Genomic DNA, 24008 nt, shown 5'->3' with positions numbered 1-24008 from the left:
TAGAAGTTAGCGCATGACTGTGGACTTCTAATTCATAGGGGGCTGATAACACTTATGTTTTGCAAAGAAAGTGGAAATTTGTCTAGTGTGGACTCGGTGGAAATTTCAGGAAATACACTGAAAAGGTTGGCAACTGTTCTGGAAATTAATTATAAACAATCCCACATTTATCCGCTCCATAAATGAAACTCCAGCGCAAGCCTCTTATCAGTGTGGTAATTAAAGGCTTTGATTTGCACTGGCTGGAAGTGAACAGAGTCCTGGGATCACTGCTGGAAGTGACCTGAGGATTGTTTAAAGCTTTCGGCAATGTTATCATTTTTGAAAGATTCATATAAAATCAAATCCCGACGCTTTGCCATTGACACATATCTTAGTTTTAATTTATGATTTGGAGCCAGTATACTATACATGCTCAGGTTATAGCATGCAAGCCTATGCTGGGAAATATGAGACTTGTGAAATAAAAACCTTAATATGAAGGCACAAATCTCAACCTTTCCCAATAAAATAAAGGTCAAATGTAATATTTTCATCTTTTTACAGAGGGAAATTACTCTCTTGTTGATTCTGCTGACCAGTTTGTAGTTTCACAGTAGATACCTGGCTGGGACTGAGTACATTGCCCGGGGTGGATCTCAACAATATTTTCTGGAGGGGAGATTTTTGTCCTGTTTCTTCAAAATCCCATTTCTTTAAGTTCGTCTCAGGATATAAACTTATATTCACCAGCCAGCTCCTCTAACCTCTAGGCAAGTGCTGCCCCTTTTTATGAACCCACTTTGCCATTTATTAACTGACTCACTGACTGCAAGTCCTGCAGAAGGAAATATTGTCTGTTTGAGTTGTTAGAATTCGTACCCCCGTATAACCATTAGAAAACCTAAGTGAAAAGCTTGTTTTTGCCCTATGCAAAACATTTTCAGCATGTCCCTTTCAAACCCCAACTGTTTCATTTTCATGCACATGATAAATGCATGGACTACAGAGGCGGCTAACATTTTCTTGATGCACCAAAACAATAACAAAGCAGTCAAAAGATGTAAGAAATTAAAAAAAAAAAAGATTCATACAGACACCATGCAGGGGCATAGCATGAATACCATATGAGATACCCATTTAGGCATGTATGACATTCAGAATGAGTCCTCTGTTCCTTTGTTGTAGGAAGTCCTCTATCTGAGAGATTGGCAGAGCATTTTCAGTATTTGTAAGGGAAGAACAAGGAATAAACAGAAGCACTACCCTTGGGCAAAGAGTGTTGCCTGTGGTTTTGGACGTGCTTTGAACTTGAAGGAGTCCTTTATCAGTAGACAGTGGTGTTGGGAATGTATGAGTATGAGCATAGAGTATATGAGAAGTGGCACGATAATTCTGCCACATAAGACATGCTTCGGCAATGTGCTTGGGCAGCAAACACACAACAGATGCTCCAGCGTTCTCCAGATATCTCAGAGACAAACTGTAGTGCTCCACTTAAACTGAACTGTACATAGCAATACTGCTGAGCGTGCTTAAAGAGATCTGCTCACAGGGGTCAAGGATGTGTCAGCTGAAGCATATGGTGGAAGAGGGGAGCTGGTGGTCTAGTAGTGTGGGGGATAGAAAATCCGTTTATCTGCTGACTAAAGTTACACTCCAGTGACCTCACTGACAATCTGAATAATTTCAAACAAGTCTCTGGAGGAAATCCTTGGTTTGCCAAGCAAACTGGGAGCATCCAAGTCCCAGTATACAGTATGCAATCAGCTGCAAGCTGAATCAGGCGCAAGTACCTCTGCTGCCATCCAATTTCTCCTCTGTATAGGTGGGTTTTATTTTGACTAGAAATTGCCCTGCTGAAGATAATGATTTTCCTGTGAACATGCACCTCAGGAGCTTAAAATATCAATATGTTTTGGCAAGTCTACTCATCTAGTCTAAAACGTTTTTTGGTGTTTTTGTCTATAATATGCAGCATTTTATATCCTGAAAGCCAAAATATGAAACCCCAATGAGAAAATTCTATTACATCAACAATAATTCTTAGCCAAATTAAAATAAGCCAATATAAGCAGTGGTGATGTATGTGCTTATTCCAATGCAAGCATATTGAGAACATTTGTTTGCATTTGTTTTTCACATTTACAGGATCATTTAGGGAGTGTAATATATGAGCAGGACCCTGCAGACAATACACACATAAAATTTAAAAAAAAGATCTTTGCATTTTTACACAGAGAAAAGTTAAAGATATTGAATAAAATGTACAGTTTGTAATGAAACTCAATGACATGAGACCTTAATTTGACCTGAAATTACTAAATAAGCCAAACTTCTCCTCTTGAGGTGTTTTTACTGTGAATTATTCTTGTTATATAACATGTTATCTGTGTGGAGAAGAAAGGAGACGCTACAAATTAACTATAAAAAAAAGAATGGGGGTTGAGAAATGTCCAGTTTTCCACTCAATATGCTGCCCCAGTTAAAAAGATGTTTGTTGACCTTGGGATATAACTTTGGGCTATCCTGTCAATTTAAAATAACAGAGTTTTAGAAGTCTATAGAAAGGGGATCCGGTAACTGTGCTTTGCTGTGGGGGGCATTTTGCTGCCATTTGGTCAGCTTGTTCACTTAGAGCCAGTCCTCTGAAAGTGTGGCCCGCCAGCCAATGCAGCCTTCACATATAACAAGAAAAGAATCGAGGGCTGTGAATTTCAGTCATCCATATTTCACGTTTCACTACATACTGTAGCAGTACTTAACAAGGAAGGAAGCATTTCTCATCAATCTCTTCTTTTCTAGCCAGTACAGCACATTTGAATTCTGTACAATTGAAAACAACCTCAAAACAAAACAAAAAAAGACAAAATAAATTAGCATAACATAAACTATAAACCTGTGGACACATTATAAACTCTAAAAGTGTTTGGTGTGACCCCTGATATTCCAAAAGGAAAACCACCTCATTGAAATCAATGAAAGGGAAACATTATTTCAGGAAATCTTTAAGGCAAATGTTTGAGATCTGCTTAAATATGGGGGAAAAAAACTTGTTTCATTATTAACTACAGCATGTTACAGCATTTGGCTGATGGCTAAACATCTGTCCTTTGTTCTGAATATTTTAACATCAGATGACTGAAATCATGCAGAGAGGTGACCGTCTCAGTAGTCATGTATAATGATGGTTTTTACAACTTATTTACAAATACTAAATATTATTTTAATCCTAATCCGTCTCTTAGTCAGTCTTAATTCAGTAAGGCAGGTCTGTACTGCAGTGGTAATAAAATTTCAGATAAATACACAGGTAAAAATAGAACAAAAAATAATTAGAGTTAATCCATATTCATGAATAAGACCATACATTTATTTGTAATTGGTGTCTGTGAATATTTATATTTCCCTAATTTTTCTTCAGGCATATTCTAGTAGTATAGTCTACATATATATGGGGCCACATACAGTACCTGCCTTGTCATTTCTAATTAAAACAGTTTAAATTAATTCAGCTCTATGTGTGTCATATTTGAATATAAATGTGGAATGTTTGCCCCTTCGGCTCAGTCAGTATGGGGCTCTGAGAAGAAGCGATGCCCACCACGCCCGCTGTTAATCTGCTTCCCACCAGCAGAGGCAGCATTGAGCTGTGACAGCACAATAACATTAAAACCACGTCGGTGTAACTGCGCTGCGGTTGTTAGCAAGCGTCAACGTGACGGTGAACTGTCTTCACATGTCCCCAGAAGTTCACCTACTTGTCCTTACTGTCTGTGAGTGCAAGACTAATTCTCTCGGAGTTCTTATCATTGATAAAAACAGCCCGAGGACACTTAAGTTGAACTGAGCTTATATACTTCGCATTACTTGGCAAAGCATTAACTTTAACCTTACATTTCCCATGTACAAGGTGTTTGTAGATTTGGCGAGCTTGCCTCTATTGAAATGCTTAATGGTGAGAGCGGTGCAGCAAACACAGCTTGTGGTCTGCCTGTAGAGGTCCACATATGTGGAAATTGTGCAATGCCTTAACACGTAACCAACTCAAACGTATTAAACTTAAATGCATTTGGTGTTTCTTAAAAGATGTTACTGTTGATTGTAATTTAACGAAAAAAATAAATAATTACTTAATGTTTAAGATAGTTCTGTGCGAGCATATAGTACAGTCTTGATTTTTGAACCACACCTCAATTTCGCATATTTTACTTCCAAGGAGCGTGCCTTTCTTGTAATTTCAGAGATATTACCGGTAGCCAAAAAACAGACATATCTTTGCATGATGTGGAGTCTGTGCTTAGAAAATTTGGAATAACTGGAGGATGAAAGTTATTTTAGGCTTTCCAGTCGTTCTGTGTACAGCAGATGAACAGTATCTGAACGTCATGTCCTTAAGAAATAGGAAAACATCAAAGACCTGAAACAGGAGCTGAGAGATGTGTCTGGCACTTAAGTTGATCAATTTACTGTTCACCAAAGCCTCATCAGAAATGGCCTCAATGACCCACTATCCAGTACGTTCTGGAAAGCATCTGATTGGCAGGATTTTAATTTTTCAGCAAGACAATGTTACTAAACACACTGCCATACAGCAAAAGCGTACCTGGATAGAAAAACTCACAGGGGAACACTGTCAGTCAAGTTTGCCTAAGAAAGTTCAGGCTGTGTTGGAGAATAAAGGTAGTCATACCAAATATTGGCTTTCCAGTTAGTTACAAGAAACCATGTTTTTTGCTTTATACTCTATTTGCCTGACTGTTTGCACATGTTTCAATAAATTGCTACACCTGTTTTCCATTTTCCTAGCAAATTATAAAGAAATGAGGGGTGGCTCAAGACTTCTGCTTGCTATTGGATACATGTGGAGCAGGTGCTTTCTTTTTCTAGCATCTTTGAACCTTTAGATATTCAGTACAGGCGATACTCTGGAATTTTCAGAGTTGAAAAATAAATTGATATGAACCTTGAATAGTTCACCCAAAATTCACTTTCTGAAATTTTCTCAAGTGAATGATGAGAAAAGAGATAAAACATCCAGGGTACCCATGTTTTTTCTCTCCTATGGCATTAATGTTGAAGGCAGTTACAGTAAAAGTTATGCTGAACAAAAATGTTGTTTCGGCTTGAAATTGTGACACTTGGAGTTTAAAATTCATTTGGTTGCAGTTTTTAACCGATGTGGTTTTCATGTAACTATCCCTGTTTACTTGAAGTTACAAGGCCTCAAAATTACCTGAATTAAAAACTGGCAAATATCAACTCAATGCTTTGTACTTCAAAGGCATGGTAAATATTCATAGTATTAAAGAAATGTTGCATGGCTACATCAAATATACTCATTACTATACAAAAACAAAAAGTTGATTCTGAGTTGATTCAGGTGGCAACTGTTTCAGATTAGATTGATTTTATGATGTGGCCCATTAGTGTCTTTCTGTCTGCTGGCACACTCGTAGTCTGTGTTTTAACATATTAGTGTGGATTTTGTGGTGGAGTGTTTTTTCCTGTTTTCAGTGGATGTGACACGTTGCATTCAAGTCATTTAAATAAATCAAAATGTGATCATGAAAATTCAAAAGCACTTTTGACTTTTTTAAGCATTTGAGCTTTAGCTAGGATTTTATTGAATCCTGTGGTTAAAATTTTCATGATTTAATGACTTTGATATAAAGCAAAAAAACCCAAAAAAAACCCCACGCATGCCCAGCGAAGTAGAAAAATAAGAGTCCAAAAAAGTGTTTTTTTTTCCTTCTTGGATAGAAGAAAAGACATAGCTGTCAAAATGTATCTGCCACAGAAAGAAAGATGAAAAACTTCAATCATAATTTTAAAACTTGGCAGGTTTCAAACACGTTTTGCAAAAAATGGTATTTAAATATTGATATAACAGCAACAGATTTAGATTTTTTTTTTATCTGCCAGGCATGCTCACACCCTTTTCTGTTGTTTCTTCCACTTGTGTCTGTCATCATTTTGTTCTGTGGCAGCAAAATGGTAAAAATAAACCAAGAGTGCGATTTAAGCTGTATTTTGTAAATTGGATATCTAGCACTTCAAAGATGTTGCCGCCATGAAGCTTAACAACTTCTTAAACATTTTCTTTCTTTAACATCTTCCTGATTGATTAGCGCCCATGAAAAAATGTTGAATTATCAAGTCTCCTTCTGTTAAAAATATCTTTATATTTAGTGTTGAAATGTCAGGAAGAGTTGCCCCCCTGTCTTTATATGCAATGTGAGAAAAGCAGCCATCACATTGACCTCGAAGCAGTCTCATGGAGTGTTTCAGTGGTTGTTTGGCCACGGTCCATTGACTTAGCATGCATGTTTCTTTCAGCATCGCCCTGTTCCTTATTCATAGATGTTTGCTCCACTCACAATTGGGAGCTGTGCAGTGCAACAGGGGGTTACTGTTTCCCACTTGGAGAGCTCACGGGTAACTGAGGGGAGTTGAAAGGTTCAGAACCTTGCATGCTGTAAGTTTCAAATGGCAAAGGAAAACCAATGAATTGAAAATCCACAGCCTTAAAGCATGTCATGTCAAAAATGCTCACAGCATGTGCACATTCTTAACAGAAACCAAAAGTTATTAAACATCCTGGAGTTCAGGTTTGTGTGCTATTCACTGAATCCAGCTGCTGCTTTAAGACTGTGGTTCCCTGTGAATGTCAGGTTTCCAACAAGGAGCGAACAGATAAATCTGAAGGCTTGGAAACTAAGCCGGAGGAGAAGAGAGCAGAATAGGATTTTTCATCAAAACAAATGTGTATTTATTACCGACATTTATGTAATCTTTGTTTTTTTGTTACTTTATTGCTTATTACTTTGAATTGCATCTGTGACTATTATTCAAATAAAATGCAACCCACACCCCGCGATTTCACTTAAACTGTTTATGATGCTATTACCTTGTCACACCCACACCTAAACAAAGCATTAACCAAAAAAAAAAAAGAATTATTGTCGGTAGTAAACAGAAGTTATGGGGGAATAATAAACAGCTGTACAATAGTATTTAAAAATTAAAATTGGTGAGTCCTCCTTATCAACCAAGTTCAGTTTGTTTTCTGAACATGGAGGGCTTTCTAGCATCTGGTGAAGTGGCCCTTTGCATTGACTTTATTTGTGGGCGTTAACAGAAAAGGCTTGTGTGCTTTAATGATAAAAACAAGCATTTTTTAAATGTGTATCTCTACATGATATCCTATCTTTCTCTGTGTGCAACAGTCTGTTTTAACTTCTGTCTCCTCTGCCTAGAAAGTTGGCAGTTTGAATACAAAGTTAAAGTTACCATCAGTATGTCTGCTAACAAGGAGCTTTAGTCTGATGTTATTTGCAACTTTCTTTCTGAGTGGTCTTTTTACATGTGAATAAAGGTAACGTCATAGAACAGCCAAGACTTTAAGCAGAGTGAACGGGGTTTTTATCAGAGTTATTTTTTATAAAATCAGGACTTTGGCCTTGAGGAGAATAGGACTGGAAAATGTCTTTAAAGTAAAGGCTGGTTAAAGCCTTGGCTATTCTCTCTGTTGTTGCCCTAGTGAACAGTTGTGTGAACCAAAAGTGACTTCAGAACTGGCACGCACCACACTTCGGTGTAGTTTCAACTTGTCATCCACCTCTTGAATTTTGTAACCAGGCACATGGGGTTAAAGACATATCGGGTCAATCTTTATAGCCACTTCGCTGATATATCAGTACAAGAGCTCAGCAAATCCCAGCTCATACAGAGGGAGATGCTACAACAGCTTGAAAAGATAAAGTGGAGATCTACATTGAGGGATGAAAGATGAAATTGTCCGTGGTTGTTGGTTCAGAGATTTGAGCCTAAAACGTCTCCAAGTGTACAGTATTTCATTATGTTGTTATTCTGGTCCAGACCTTATTTTATGTGGGTTTAGAGAAATCTTAGCAGCTCTGAGAAACATTGAAAAAGAAATTGTAATTAGCAGGGCAAAACAGATGTTAGAAGGAAGCGTTGGCTGTGACTTTTGGTGCAAAAGTATTTTAAACAATCTGCTACAGGGTTTGGTGCCCTTTTGCAAAAGACTGAAAGACTCTTAACTTTTGCATTATGTTGTTCTTTGTGTTCTTTGTTTGTTTTGTAACACGAGCTATACTGCTTATATTTCGCTGTCTGACTAAAAACAGTGAGAGAAGAAAGTTGGGGATGGTAACAGTAGATGTTCAGCTATATTGAGAGTTTTGCATTTCTCAAGGGCTTTCTTTAATTATACTGGAGACAAGCTGACAGTAATTAGAAAGCTGTAAATTGAAGACTTATCAGCAATAAGTCAGAATTGGTCCAAGATTACTCATAATAATGGGGAGAGTTTTTGAGTAAAGGTCTTTTGGGGGAAACCATGCATAATGTCAGGAAAATGTATGGCACGCTTTAATAATATATTCCTATTTTCCAGAGTTATGGGTTACCACACATGCATGACAGTTGACAGTAAATTTCAAAATGTGCATTATTAAAATCTAGCCAGTGCCCAGTGTGGTGCAGTCAGTGTGATGCATACATAGAGCCAAGTATCTGTAAGGTGAGCTGTATGGGCGCTTATGGTAACTTGCCCAGTGCATGAATGGCAGAAATCTACTGAATGAGATGGAAAGTGTCTGTGAGCTTGTCAGGGCATGATTCATTGTGTACATAGTGGGAGATAGGTAGACTTCATTTCAAAGTCAATGCCAAAGCTTAGGTGTGCTCTAGGGGATTTAAAACCACATGCCGAAGTTATGATGGCAGCCTCTCGGGCATCCTGGGAAAAAGAATTGAGACTGTTTTTGTCTCTTGTGCTTTCAAGAGAAATAAATAAGACGTGCAGCATTTACTCAAGATTGCATGTTTTCCCTCACATACTAAGACTTACAGTTGTAGATCAGCCCTGCTGTGCCTGGGATATTTGGGGGATTTTGCTAAATTTCCATTGCCATATTTTGAGATTTGTTTATTTTTTTTATTTTTGAAAATGAGCTAAAATTCTTAATTTATTCTTAATTGGGTTTTTTTTTTTCACATAAAACATATTGGTACATACCAAAGATGTTTTAGCCCTCCATCAAAAAAAAAATTATGCCTGCCATTTAGAAAAATTTAGATTTAATTTACTCCAACTTAAATCAGATTTTTGTTTTGTTTTTAAGAAGAAAATGCAGAAACTGTGAGGTGAGGTGATAAAGATGCTTTACCTCGAGCTACATCCAGACAATCATTTTTATGTGCAGCGTTACACCCAGAGGCCCATTTTGAACCAAGACCAACCCACATTAATGTATTGTTGAGTAAGCTGAAAAATTTAGGCACATATAAATTGCACAGTGAAAATTAATGAAATTCATCAGTTTATTATAAAGAATATAATAGGTTTTTAGTAATTTTATCTTTAAACTGATATTAATGATTTATACTTCAAAATTTCTTTGAACTTTCCTTTCTTCAAGGCTCATTTGTTGAGCAGGGCTTATAGGCATATAGGCAGGGAGTAGCCATTTTCCTGCATTGAGGGCATTGTCTTCATCCATCCATCCATCCATCTTCCGCTTATTAAATTGAGGTTCCAGTCATCCCTCTGCAACCATTATTCAATATCCTTTTTTCATTTCTCTAAGGGGTTAGTTTGTTCAACCTTATGGCTGTTTTGGAAGTTCTGCTTTTTTAATTTTAGCACACTGAACGTCTTTGAGTTATAATATTTTCCTCTCTGGTCCTCCTGTCCATTCGTGGGCAAGATACTGAATACTTAGTTACTCTTTCCCCTCAGGCCAGGTATATTAAAGGCTGCATAATTTATTTTTCATTTTCCCCAAAGAATTACAGAGTCTGCGATCTATTTGTATGTGGACAATCCCCCTTTTCTCTCAAGCTCAAGGTTTTCTTACCACCTGGCTCGTTGGCCAGGTCGGTCAGTATTATTCAGATGCCTCCTTTGAGCAAGCTCCAACTACTGTTTGGAGTGGAACTGATGGTGGTAGTCCTTATTCTGTTCTGGAGAGCTGCTGCAGTTTGAAGGGCCAATCTAAGCAGAACCCACAGCAGGTTGAGAACCCCTTCGTGTGCCACTATGTCGAGCTCACCAAAGCTGAACGGATTAAAAGGACATTGCCAACTGCAGGTTGGATGGATGAATGCATGGATGTGTACCCCATTCGTCTGGTACTCACTGGAGGCTGAACTGAACTGGAAGCTGAATATATTGTTCTTATAATTGCATTATTTTGAAATTAATTTAAAAAAGGACACATGTGCTCCCCCACTTGTTTAATAGCTCAGCTGCTGTTATTGTTTGTGTGTGAATGGTCAAATCAACGCACTCATTGTAGTGATAGCGGCTTTAAAAGAAAATCTGGTTATTTTAATGAATTATAGGACAACACAGTTTTAAAACTGTCTGGAGCTCCAAGAAAGATTACTGATTATTCACTAGAAGGAGGACTGGAAAGGTGCTTGCTTATGCCGCAGTTGTGACTGATCATAATGAGTTTAATGTCTCTGAGGAACTGTGCTGTATGGTGCAGTTAAACTTCTTAAAACTGTGCATATGTTTTTGTCTCTGACACAGCACTGTGCAAAAGCTGGTCCATTAATAACCCATTTAACACTGGGATACCGGAAAGAAGTTGATTGATTGTGCTAGCAAATATGGTAATCCACCTAGTGTGGCATAAAGACTGTGTTAGCGGAGAAGTGGAGCAGCAGCTGCTGCAGGCAGGGTTCCTACCTGGATCTGGAGAGTTACGACGCACAGAGAATGAATATGAATATGATCGCATTAAAAAAGTGAGTGCGACTATTAATGCCCTATAGCATAAAAGGACCATAATATGTCCGCAGGGGGTTAGTAAGGCTGTTGATCATTACCAACATTTTAACAATTATTTTTCAGGTTCATAGATCTTTTGAATTTCTAGACTCATTGTTCCGAACAAAACCTCCTACTCGATTATCGAGGCACTTTGAATGTCTGTCCCTCACTACTGCACTGACACACACTGAGGTAGAAGACCTGGCACGACATTTCATTTACAGAGGCTTAAGCTTTGTTCACAAGGTAGCCACACTAAAGACCAAGGCTTTAACATACAGGATTATACGAATATGTTGTCTAGAAGTTTTTTGTTTGTAGTTAGACAAGTCTCTGTTTGGGGTGGGAGTGGGGTGGGGGGCAGGTGTATATCAAACCTTGAAAAGAACTGGATTGGTTAGTAGGGGCGCTGGCGATGGGTGTAATTTGTGTAGGAGGATTCAAGGCTGTTTCAGAGTTCGATAAAGAACATTGATCTTTTTTTCTTCTAAAGGCCAATGAAACAAAAAGTCTGAAAAATCTGCCAGAGAATTACAGTATACAACACAGCTGTTGAAAATATTTTTAATTAAATGTGTTTTCCACCAAAAGACCAAGTTCTTTATATCTCCTCCACATGACAAAAAAAAAGTAGGTTTGAAATAAAAGGAAGTAATTTCAAAGCAGAAATCCTGCAGGCATCAGGCAACAGAGGAAGGCTTTTGAAGACATGTAAAGTCACAAAAATAAAGTTTCAGTATCTCCTCTCTGTCCGGCACATCACAGTGACACACTGCTCTGCTGGTGCAACCTGCTGACCTCCAGTGAAAAGCGCGTGGACCCACAGAGCTGCCACAGCAGCACCATTGTTGTCTGACTTAGTGTCAGCCCCAAAGAACAAGGAAGCGGGGTCACCATCCTGCTGTCACTCATCTCCCTTCACTGGAGAATGGTTTTGGATGTCTTAGAAAGTGCAGCTCAGTGTTTGACTGTGAAAAAAAACAAGTCAAGTCTTGTCAGATTTATTTATAAAGTGCTTCTGATGGAGGAGATCTTTGCAGTGAGGTGCATAAAAAAACCCGAGGGTGTAAATGCAGATAAAGATGAGGGATAAAAATATGAAGGAACAAATGCACTGCAGGTTTCAACATAACAGTTGTTTAGCGTGTAAGGCGTGTAAGGCGGTATAAGAGGAGTGGTTAACGTATCGTCTTCTCTGGGGATGTCCTGTGCCTTGCTACTTGCTCGAACCTATCCGTTTCACTGACACAGACATTTCCACAGGGCTTGTTTTTTCTTTTCCCCCCCTCCTTTCCTCCACAAGTGTGATTTTGTTTAATTCATGTCATGCAAAGGTCAAACTTGTTTTTACACAGTCCAATGAATAATTGAAAATGCAGTCGAATTGGAGGTGAAAAGTGAATATTCTCACTTTTTAAAAAAATATATTTCCAGGCTGCATCTGTGCAAAGCTGTGAGGAATCTGTTTTAAGATGTAATCTCTCCACTTCATCACAGTTGCTTGACTTAGACACTCAGCCTAATTAATCCAAAGCCCTCACTTTAATTGCCTTAATATATTGGCTCTTTGTCTTCTTTATCTTGATTTTCTCATGACGTCTATTTCCCCGTAATTGATTTGAAAGGAGATCTAATCTCCCTGCCGAGTGTGGGCCACGTATTGATAGCTTTAGTTTAAATCAGCGACAGTTTTGCGGTTCTCATTGTCTTCACTAATTATTGTGGGCTTGATGTATTGTCTTGGCCAACCAGTATTGAACCTGCAGAGTGTTGGAGGAGAGTACGCATTCACCATTCTTGTTTGGTTTTTGACAGGAAAAGACCAATGAAGACGACCAGATGGTGGTCTGCTGCGATTTTGCTGTTGGGGCTCGCTGCGCTTGGCACCAACGGGAGACCCAGCAAGGAGGGATTTGGGTCACCGCCCTATCGACCAGTCGTGAGATTTCGACACAAGGTATTGATTGCCTTTCTGTTTTTTCATGCTGTCCGTAACAGGTCTGTGTGCTTTGGCCAAGTATGAAGCTCATTACACCGGCACCGTCTTCCTACATCATATGACTCTCCTGCGGTTGTTGTTTTTCTGCCCACTTGATGAATCATTATCCCTCCCTCTGAGCCAGAAGACTGTCATTTCAAAAACAACATCAGATTAATGTGAGGAACAGATGAGCAAAGATGAAGACGAGCTTTGAAAGAAGATGCTGGCATGGCATTTTAGCTGAGTGTTTTAAGTAAAAGATGTAATTGAACGCTTATTGACTTAGTAATAGAGGGCAGGCCCCAAAAGCAAATTCCGCCGCTTTTATTAATTTCTTGCTACATCTTAAGGAACAAGATATTTTTTTAAAAAGTTTCTAAAATAAGTAGCATGCTCATTTTTTCTCGTCTGATCCAGTTACAAAACACAGCAGGCATGGATCAATTAGAACCAGACTAGGAAAGAAATTGACTGTTTTGGCAGATGGAGAGTTGAGGAAAACAAATTGTTTTGTCAAGAGGCATTAGTCAGATTGTGGTCCTTCAGTACTCATTTCCCCTAAGCCCCCTTTTTGCAATTATGTTTGCTAGTAAACACTTCTTTCAGTCCAGTCCATGATAAGAATTAGCAGTGACAACAATAGGAGAAAAAAGTTGTTTTCCTTTGTGGGTATTTTTTGTTTTACTTTAAGAAAATCTCTCGTCTCCCGGCTACATTTCATGTTTGTTTATGTCGGTCTGTTACAATCACGTCTGTGTGGAATGAATGGCAAAGACAGTGGTACTAAAGGGCGGGTAGGGTGAGAGGTAGTTAGAAAGAGCGGGAGTCAGAGTGAACAGATGGTAGGAACGTCATTGCGCTGTATCATAGTTGAGTGGGGAGCTGGAAGCGATGCAAAGCTGTTGAATCGACACAATGGTCAAAATCACTTTGACCTTTGAAGAACATTTTTTCACAGCGATGCTTTCTAAACATGTAGACTACACATATCAGCTATTTGGGACTTGTGATTCTTTCTAGCAACATCTAATCTGAAAATTGAGTATTTTAAGAAAGTGAAGCGATTTAAACTTCAATACCCAAACATCTTGTAATATGGTGCCAATAAACTGCAGAGATAGCACTTCTGCCAGACTGCAGTGCTTTATACCAAAGGGAGGCGCAGCAAATGATCCATCATCCACCTCTGCATGGACAGGGATGGATTCCATCTAACACGACCTGGCAACTTAAAAAAAAATCCCCCCAAAAAACGTACCTCTCTAGCGAGTTATATGATTTGTATCTTTCCATATCCTACATATCCGAGGATGAGGCAGAGCAAGAAGAACTAGTTTCCAGGAAAGCAGATGTAATGTCATTTGCTTTAGCTTGTATTTACACTTGGGAAGGAAGGATTTCAGGGATAGGTGGTGATTTTTGAACTGAATTCCCAGACTCATTGTTAAGAACAAAAATATCAACAAGTAGGCAGAGTGGCTTCCAGGCGCCTAAATCTATAAGATTTACTTTTGAGGGCTTGATAAGATGCTTATTTTATGCACTAGTTACATTTGGAATAAAATGAAAAAAATAAAAATATTGTCTAATCCATTCCTCTTTTTGCAGCGAATGTAAAATCCAAAAGTGGAGCTTACTTCTATCCGGGCCTGTGAATAATCCAGAGTTACCTCATCTTACCTTGGGAATGGCTTGATGCTGTTTCATTTTAAAAATATAATTTTTCAGTTTGAGTGGAGGAAACAAAAATACACTCTGTTAAGATGCATTTAATCTGCTGGAGTTCAATCCAACAGTGCTACTGGGCTGTTTTTTTTTTTTTTTTTGACAACATTGGATAATAAAGGAGAGAGACAGGAAGGAAAGGGAAGAAGGAATGACGCCAGCAAAGGGCTCATGGTGGAGAGCAACCCAGAGCACTGCAGTAAGAATTAATCTATGTACATAGTGATCTAGCTCTACCTCAGCACTTCCATTAATTCTGATAAAACAATATGCAAACAACAAATTTCTTTGCCTTGTTGGAAATTTGTTTCTTTCCTAGTTTTGGCTAAAAAAAAAAAAGAGTTACACATGTCTTAAGCAGATAATAAATCAGTGGTAAACACTTCCTTTAAATATTAAGAAATGTTAATGTAAGTAATAAAATGCAAGTGTTTCAGTGATATCTAGTTGTAATGAATATGACCCTTTTCACTTGTAGTGTCTCTTTAATCTCTCCACTGCAACACAGTCCAGTATTTCTACTTTCCCATTACTCTCTCTTGTACTGAAGAGAGTGTACTTTCCAATGTTTTGCAGCACCATGTGAATAAGGCAGACATATTTTCTTTAAGTACTTTTAATCTAACCACCAGTACATTTTGAAGCTGCATGGTGCTTTTTTCTTTATTGTATTCAGCAGTACATTATCTCTTATTGAAACTAACTGGTTTAGACTTTGTCTCTTTTCGCTAGTGTGGTTTGGAACTGCAGTGACTTTAATAATTAAGGTAATGTATACCCACATGTAGCGGAAATCTGACGAGAAGCCACAAAAATGATATATGTGCTTTTCCACTCCAGTGAAATTAATGTGCCAGGCGCTGTGATTACATCTCAGAGGAATGTCATTACAGCATCTGCATACCATTACAATTCGTCTTGCGAGAGGACAGAGGTAAACTGCACTCGTCTATCTGCCTGTCAAATGAGACTGTGGAAATTTACAGCCCTTTGGTGGAAAAAAAGCCAAAAGTAAGCCCTTTTTCAAATTATGTCATTGGCCTTTTTGTTGCTTAGAGAATTTCTCAGCTCTTGTCTGGACTGCAGAGAGACTCGGGTCATGCTCTTGTCAATAAAGCTGAGCGAGCTGTGTTAACAGTTGTTTCAAAGTGAATTATTGTGGAGAAGTAATATCAAGTTGAAAAACATAGTCGGCTCAAAATAAAAGTACAGTTTAAAAGTAGATGATAAAGTCAATGAGATAAAATAACAATTTCATATTCTCTAATGTGCCTCATTTTTAAAAAAAAACTAAAGCTCTAGCAGTGAAATATAGGGATGGAAAATAGCGAACTGTGCTTTGCTTCAAGCTGGGAAGGTTAATGCGATGTCTTTTCCTGTGCTTCGAAGGACAGCATTTGGCTTGGGTAACGTGATCGGACACAACCTTATAAGCTTTCTTCACAAAGAGTTCAGTCACCACGTGGTCATAAACAGCTGGTCATGTGTTCTACTCCCATGTGTAATTCCCATGGCATTGTTTCAGAAATTCACTGTGAAATCCTTTACATGGGGTCAGGTATAGGACACGGATCCCTGCCTGTAGTTATTATGGGTTTTATTGCATACGCCATTTAAAGTGGTGGTTGTTGCTACTCTTAATCTCCTGATACTTTGAGATCTTTCAGCCAAGGTCTTACATGAAGAGTTTAATTGTAAGAATGATGGAGGGCTCAGTGTGCAATTTGTGAAAATCACGTAGAAGTGCCAGGCTTGCTCAGCATGAGGGACTACAGCAATTTCTGTGAGTTTTTGTCGCTTTGACATCAAGCTGTTATGTCAGGACAAACAAAATGGAAGCAAGGACAACTGTGTGTGCAAAGCCCCATCCATCCTGCACTGGCTTGGCCACATGGCAAATCTAGATTAACAGGGGATAAGCAGAGCGAGAGAGAGAGGGAGAGAGGGAGTGGGGGTGGTGGGCAAATTAGATTGAGATAAAGAGACGGGGAATGGGAGGAACAACAAGATTGAACAGCAAAATTCACAAGAAACAGCTTGTTGTACAGTAGCGTCAGTTAAAGCTGCAACAGGCAACATTTGGCCTAAACGTGACTTCTGTCAGTATTATTTCCCCCTTCGTCTTCCTCCTCCTCCCTCTCCTCCTCAGCTGGTCAGTTTGAGCCCCAACCCTTGTCACTCATCTTGATGAGCTGTCTGCTTTCAAATGGCAGCCAGCCCGAAACTGAGGTAACCAGCTTTTGTATCGTCTCCGCAGGGGCCGAAAAGGCAGAGATGCTGTACGGAGCCAGTCTACTAGAACAATAACAATGTGTTGACCTGTGGTTTTCAAAGTCTTTCTGCTACATGGTTATTTTCCCTGTTCTTTTGGTTTATTTATTAATAGTTGTTACTTGTCAACATGATGAGTCTTAGCAATACAACTACTGGCCTCACCATCCTTTGTCAGAAACAGTTTGAACACAGCTACCCACAGACAATTATAAACGGATAAACCATGAAAAGACAGCAACGGTGTTATGATGCAAAGAGGCAAAATTACACATTTGTTTTCTTGAACTTCTTGACCGTGTGAAGCATTTGTTAGAAATTTAAGTATTTATTTGTCTGGGCATGCTGTTGCAGATACAGATACTGTGCATAATTCTAGCAAGGTACAGGTGCTGGATCTGTGCATTACATTACAGCATATTAAGGAAAAAGAATGACTCTCAATTCATGGAATTTAAAATAATCTACTGGAATATGCACATGTCTGTTTTTGTTCACCTGTGTACATTGTTGTTGGATGACCTTACATCAGCCCTGGCAAAAATTGGATTCAGCTCTGTTGTTTTGTCACTCTTCTCTATTGGTCAAACAAATAAACCAGTCTTGCTCATAAGGAATAGTACTGCGTACCGTATTCTGGTCACTTGTCATACTGGTATGTTGCAATTTGTTGTCATATGTTTCCAGATGGAGTGTATTTGGAAGTTGGTGGTCTGGAGAAGTGAGGTTTGTGAGATCTGAAGCGGGAGAAAGAAAAGACAAGGGGGAGGTGTTGCTGGTGGAGTGAGGATGGTTGAGAGACAGTGAGAAACACAAAAAGGGGAGAAAGAGAGATAGATGTAGGCGGTCAGCCAGCTAGCTGTGACAGGAGCAGATGAAGCACGAGTTGTACAGCTGGGTGCTTCACTGTCCCCGGAGTCTCGGGGGCAGAAGAGACAGGCCTGCCAGTGGCTCAGGAGAAATCACTCTCTTCAAACGAATGAAGTGTGAACATTGTCTGCTATATGCAAAGAAGCCCTATTTGATATCTTCCCTACCTGTAGTGCAATTCTAAATGTCAGCTCCTCTAGTGTGTGTGTATGTGTGTGTCTGTTTGGTGGGAGGGTTATACAAAGAATGTCAGAGAGCCACAGGGGTTTTCTCTGATTTGTATCTGATGGTCAGCAGTGTTTCCTGAAACATCCAGAAAGATGATGAGCAGAGAAAGCTGTTACCACATCACAATGTTTAACTTGAGCTTTAGTGATTGCTGGGTGATGTGCCTGCGCATCGAAGAAACCACGTGATGGATTTTCCATATAATGTCATAGCCACATTGGGGACTGTCAGAGTTATGTATTCATCCTCAACTTTCACAAAGAGAAGGCTGACATTTGTGGTATGTCTTGAAGACCATTGTCATTAGGAATGCATGGATTGCAAATTCTGGAAACATACCAGGGTAAAATCAAACTTGGACCCACTGCTAGTGCTTTGTAATAAACATGGTAAAGAAACTGTGCAGTTAATAGTAACCACTAAACACTAAGTTACTAATTTTTGGTAATTACTGGTACAGTTACAGTCAGTATGTACAGACCCAGTATAGTCTAAATAAAAATATGACAATGTCAAATGTATACACATGGTACCCAGGAAGCAAGATAAGCTGTGCTACTCCTTCAGTCAGAATTGATATTTAAAGTCACATCTCTTGGATATGCTTACCCATATATCTTTAAAACACATTAAGTGCATAATATCCTGTTTTTTAATTGACAGGTAATCAATAGCGCATTAGGAAGAAAATGCACAGTAGGTCGATTTCTGTGCAAACTGAGAAAATGGGTAAACTGCTGTTTTCTTCATGCATTCAGGGACCACAGTTCATTATTGACTGTAGACCCGTTGCATAATGCATCTTCCTCATAACGCCACCCAGCTTGAGCTGCTAGAAAGAGAATCTGATTTTTCTGTACAAGAACGAGAAGGATGAGCTATGCAGATTTCACTGTAGAGAAATCAAATATTTATGCCTCTTTCTTTCGCATTCATGGTTTCTGGAGAGCAGTTACTTAGAATAGTAGTCCTGATAGCAGCATTTTCTACAACTATGCTCAATAAGCATGCAAATCTGTTAAAGCGCGGCTACTCAGAAGGTCCTAGTTGTTTGCTCTTTGGTATATTTGTAATATGTTTTTTCTTTTTCTTTTTTTTTTACTGCATATTTTTTTTCTGTTACACTACATTTATACATTTATTTGTCAATTGAAGAAGCATCTGGACTACTAATTTGGTTAACTTGTTCAAAAAAGAAAGTTAAAACACTTGGATACAATGATCTAAATAGATGTAAATAGATATCAGAAGCTAAAGAAACATATCTAATGACTAAAAGCAAGAAGAAGTCAATAATATGTATTAAATAATATGTAAGTAAATAAAATCTCAGAGCTTAAGGTTTGTCTGTTATCCGTGTAAGTGAGTCAAATTGCCGTGTAAAGGTACACTGTTGTTTGGGTTGTTTATGCAATATTATTTGACATTCAGACATTCAGAGTTCTTGCATTCAGAATGAAGTCCTTAGGCTTTGTGTGATGATTGCATTGAGATGTGAAACACCATTTTTCAGAAGAATGTTAATATACTGAATGGACTGCAGAATGTCATTCATCTAATACAAGGACATGTAACTGCACTTATTTACCTTAATGTTGTAGGTTTTGATCTCATAGATCTTATCTCTGTTTTCTTTTTTGCTTTTCCAACAGGATGGCGTTCCAGAGAACCTGAGAATAAAAGGTGAGTTTCTGCCTTTGATTCCTCCTTCTTCCTCCTTCCTTCCTGTATGTCAACATGTTGTGTACAAGGGGAGGGGTTGTTGAAGCTACAGCCTAAGTGAAGCACTTTTGCTTTTTTGTAGTATAAAATATTTATGTAGCCTTTTTTTTAACTAAAAGACAAAAAAAGAGCACATTTGATCAAAAACACCACAATAAGAAACCTACTGGGAGCATAACACTCTCTCATCTCCTCTTTCTAAAATTTTATCTCCTACACCAAAAAGATTTCATGCAATGGTCACATTCTTGTACAAAGCTTGACTTTTCACTTATCAAGATATATTTAAACCCTAAATGAATATTTTATGTTACTAAACTAAAATATACAGTAGCCAGCAGCCATTAAATAACAAAACTATCATCAGACACCAAACTGATAAAAGTCGTCGTTCTGAACGCAAACAGGAAAGACGAAAATCCAAAGACAACAGCAATTAAAAAGTTCTGTTTGGATTCCTTCAAAAACTGAAGTTATCAGGTCTGTGTGCAAGAAATCTGGTTGGTATTTTTTTGCTTGAAATGCCTGTGTCTAATTGTAATACTATGAATTGTGACTAAGCTTGTACAAATGTTGAAAAAAAAAGTAGACCTCAACCTAAACTTCGTCAGCTGCATGAAAACATGTTTTCAAGTTTTTGTTTGGAGACATTTTGCAGACCCTCCGCCAACATGTTTTGTATCTGCTCAAAATAGTTTTTTTTCACCAGTATATAGAGGGTTTTTTCACATTATACTATAGACATTTTTCACTCATTTAACCTCCTGCAATGCCAGGAGAATTAGGTCTGAGGGTACCTTTTCACACATGTAGCACATAAAAAGGATAGTCCACAAATGTATATAGTCAGGAAGGGTTTAGGGAAGCGGTGGTGTGGTGAGTAGTAAATACAAGGAAGGGAATGCAGATCAACGGGTAGCTAAGATGACTGTTTGAATCAGACATGTTACATACAGCTCAGCTGAGTAATATCTATAAAAGTTCAGTGCTGCATTGCATGCTTGAAAGCAGATTAAGTGAGCACTAAATGGTTATACCCTTCAGCATCTATAATGGGAGGTTTTCTCATACTTTACTTTCAGCTGGGTGTTTTTGTGCAATGAGATATGTTACTCTTGATATGCTCAGTCCATGAAAGTGATTGAATTATATTTCCATAACAAGGAGCCGTGTGAACAAGTTAAAAATGCAGCGCAGAGTTTTCAATAAGCCATTTATCTTTAACACCAAATGCAGTCGTTCTCAGCTTTAACAAAAAAATTTGTGCCGTGAAGGTCCAGCAACCTAAAAAAAGTTGGATAACCTTAACTTTAAATGTAATTTTTTTAAAATGTACTCAGGACACACACACAGTATATTAACCAGTTATTGCATCGATAATGTTCATTTGAGTTTAATGTGTGGCTCTGTTCATTTGCAAAACTTTTCTCTTGGTCAGACAAATCGAAATTTGAAATTCTCTTTGGAAAAACATGCATGTTGCATTCTCAAGACCAACGAGGAGAGGAACCATCCAGGTTGTTATCAGTGCTAACTTAAAAAACCTGCATCTCTGATGGGATGGAGGTGCAACCTGTACATATTGCATTCTGTTTTTACGTACATTTTCCACCGTGTCCCAACCTTTTTAGGAACTGGGTTTCTATAAAATGGTAGGAAAAAACTGATAGTTGCAGCAGTACTTGGCACTATTATCTCCAACCAGCTTCAACTACCTCTGTGGATCTGGACAGTGGTGATGCATTAATGCACCATGCTCTTCTTGCTGGTTGACAGATACATCTCATCTGTCAACCCGTCACCTTTCTAATGTCTTCTCTTTCTCCTCTAAACAAGAGTCAATGTCAGGCAAAAGGTGGTCCTGCTGCCCAACATGCCTGCCACTAAGTGTTTGAAAGGGGCGCTAAATGGACATCTCCCCATTTTTCCTTGCCAGGGAAGGTCGAAGCAGTAATTGTAGAGGGCGCATTACCATAAAGGGCGGCCCCAGCTGTCTGCTGTGATTCACTTTAATGCACCATGTTCTGTAAGCCGAGAGGGGAGCTCTCACTTTGGCCAGTTTTCAGCAAACTCATTTCCAGCCGCGATAACGAGAAGGCAAGCAAACTGTAGGGAAAATCATAAATTATTCAAGTATCACCATGTACATTGGAGCCTTCTCGTTATTGTGAAACTGAGGTTGATTTAGCATTAAAAGGCCCAGTTTTAGAAGCTACGTCAAAATTAACGGATTGAATAGACATCTAGCAAGTCAAGATCAGAATAAAAGTCCCCCCCACCAAATTTAGTTTATAAAGCTGTTGTGGTTTCATGTCACTTGGTCAACTTTGAGGTAACCAGCAATCACATACATTTATTAGTTTTAAGATGTAGTTACAGGGCAGACATCTGGAGCAGGGCACTTACCTAATTAATGTTTCCTTCACAAATATAACTTGATATTTCTTACTTTAATTAACAGAAGCCACACCGACTCTTCCTGTATACTAAAACAGATGAAAAAGTGTGTTTATTATTCAGCTTTACCCTCACAGAAAATAAATATGCTAGAGTAGAGTATTTTAAAGATGCCACTGTTTATCTCTGGGTTTTCTACAGATCCACTGAAATACAACAACAAAGTCTAATATTATCCACAAACATGGTTATAACAGGAAAAACCCCATGCTTTTTAATTGTGACTCTTTAATGTGTTGTACTGATTGATGTTGTTCTAATACATAAAGTCATGGTAATGCACAGTAAATCTGACAAATTGTAATGTATAGAAAATATGTTGAATATAATCATAAGAATACAAAAAAATACAGATCCAGAAGTTGAATTTGACTTTTTTTGCAGTTGTAGCTTTTATCTTAAAAACCGAACAGTTTGGTGTAGGTATACCAGTAGAAGCTCTAAATAGTGCAAATAGTTAAAGCACAGATCAAAGTGGTAAAAGTGTCTTCAAAATCCTTGGTTTGTCTGAGCAACAGTCCAAAATACAAGACTTTACTGTCATGTGCGATAAAGAAATTGTCAAATATTGCTGTAGATATTATTGCACTGATGAATAGCTTTTCTCTCATAGTTTATATCAGTAACTACTACGTTACTGATATAAACTGATATTTTATAAAATGTCCAAAATGTATTATACAATCTCATCATTGTTCAATATGAATTCTCATTTTTTGATTTTAAGAAGAATTATAAAGGTGCAAGAATCCTATTTTAAAATGCTTTCCCCCTCAGTTTCACAACTAGTTTTGTTGTGTGGTTTATTGAGAAATTCTCTCTGTCTTTTTCCATGTTCATACATACTTGAATGTGTTCTCTTGTCTGAGACTGTTATATTTTTTTACCCTGTGATATACTGGCGACCTGTCCAGCCCTGAACAAGATGAGCAGTTTGTGAAATGGATGGATGAAAATTACATTCCTGCATTTACTGTGGATGCCAAAGCAAAACAAAAAAATCATAGATGGAATGAATGAAGCGCCTTATAAACTTGAACTGAATGTCAGCAAGGAAGAGACAAATGCCAAACGTATTCCAGGATGCTCGGTAATTGGAGTCCCAGAACGAGCACATACCACACTAAGCGAGCTTGTTATGCATACTACAGGAAGACCTTGGGCTGCTGGTGAAATGCAATTTTACAAAATAAATGGGCTGATTTAGTCATATGAAAAATGTGATTGAGCTTTTTAAGATTGTCTTCCCATTCTCATTACATGTAAGAAATGTCATTGGTAGCAGCACTATTAAGATTAATGACTTTTGCTGGTGTAGTGTATAAACAAGACACAGTAAAATAAACTTGCTGGTGTTCAGAGAACCTTGTTTTATTTAGCCAACAATTGATTTTCTTTCATATTAAGATGTATGATTCCGATATTAAAAAGCTTGGTCAGAGAGAGGGGAATAATGTTTTGCATTGGGGTATTTTTGTTTCTCGAGATTTGCCACCTAACACATCCCAAAGTGTCCTTGGGAAAGTTGCTTAACTCAAGTTGCCCCACATGGTGAACAGAGTGCTCGTCAGAATGGGAATGAGAACCTCTAAGATTAAATTTACAGCATGACTAATAAAGGAGTTTTAAAACTAATACAAATATTTGGTGATATAAAAACCTAATATTCTGTTATGTTAGCCAATTTTTTCCCTCCCTCCCTTCTGGCACAAAAACATAAATGGATTTTCCTGAAATTGGTTATGTGTTGTTATTTATTAATTTACTTGTTTATGCTCTGCCCCGACTGTAATTCTCACTTAGCGTTTCCTAATAAGTTTAGGGTTACAATTTGTAGTTTCATGTTTACTGTCGTATAGGCTGGCGAAATGGTCACAACATCAAATATTTATTACATTTTTTAGCCCTGTACAGATTCTCGATCCACATCCTTACCCTTACCTGTGGTCATGAGCTTTGGGTAGT

At 38.2% G+C, this 24008-nt stretch overlaps 1 protein-coding gene across 4 annotated transcripts in view; it reads left to right on the top strand.

Moving 5' to 3' along the window:
* The window catches only part of fstl5 (follistatin-like 5), a 201090-nt gene that overhangs the window by 22786 nt on the left and 154296 nt on the right, over positions 1-24008 (top strand). For all 4 annotated transcript variants that reach the window (XM_085416209.1, XM_085416189.1, XM_085416198.1 and 1 more), the window contains exons 2-3: positions 12605-12746; positions 19517-19547. In XM_085416209.1, the coding sequence (XP_085272335.1) occupies positions 12605-12746; positions 19517-19547 (173 nt within the window). The remainder of the gene's footprint in view (positions 1-12604; positions 12747-19516; positions 19548-24008) is intronic.

Source organism: Rhamphochromis longiceps, linkage group LG2, assembly GCF_057381845.1.
Source record: "Rhamphochromis longiceps isolate RC_006_pf linkage group LG2, R_longiceps_female_GT1.1, whole genome shotgun sequence".
Taxonomy (NCBI): Eukaryota; Metazoa; Chordata; class Actinopteri; order Cichliformes; family Cichlidae; genus Rhamphochromis; species Rhamphochromis longiceps.
Note: the sequence above shows the minus strand (reverse complement) of the source record. Positions and strands in the feature narration are given on the sequence as shown.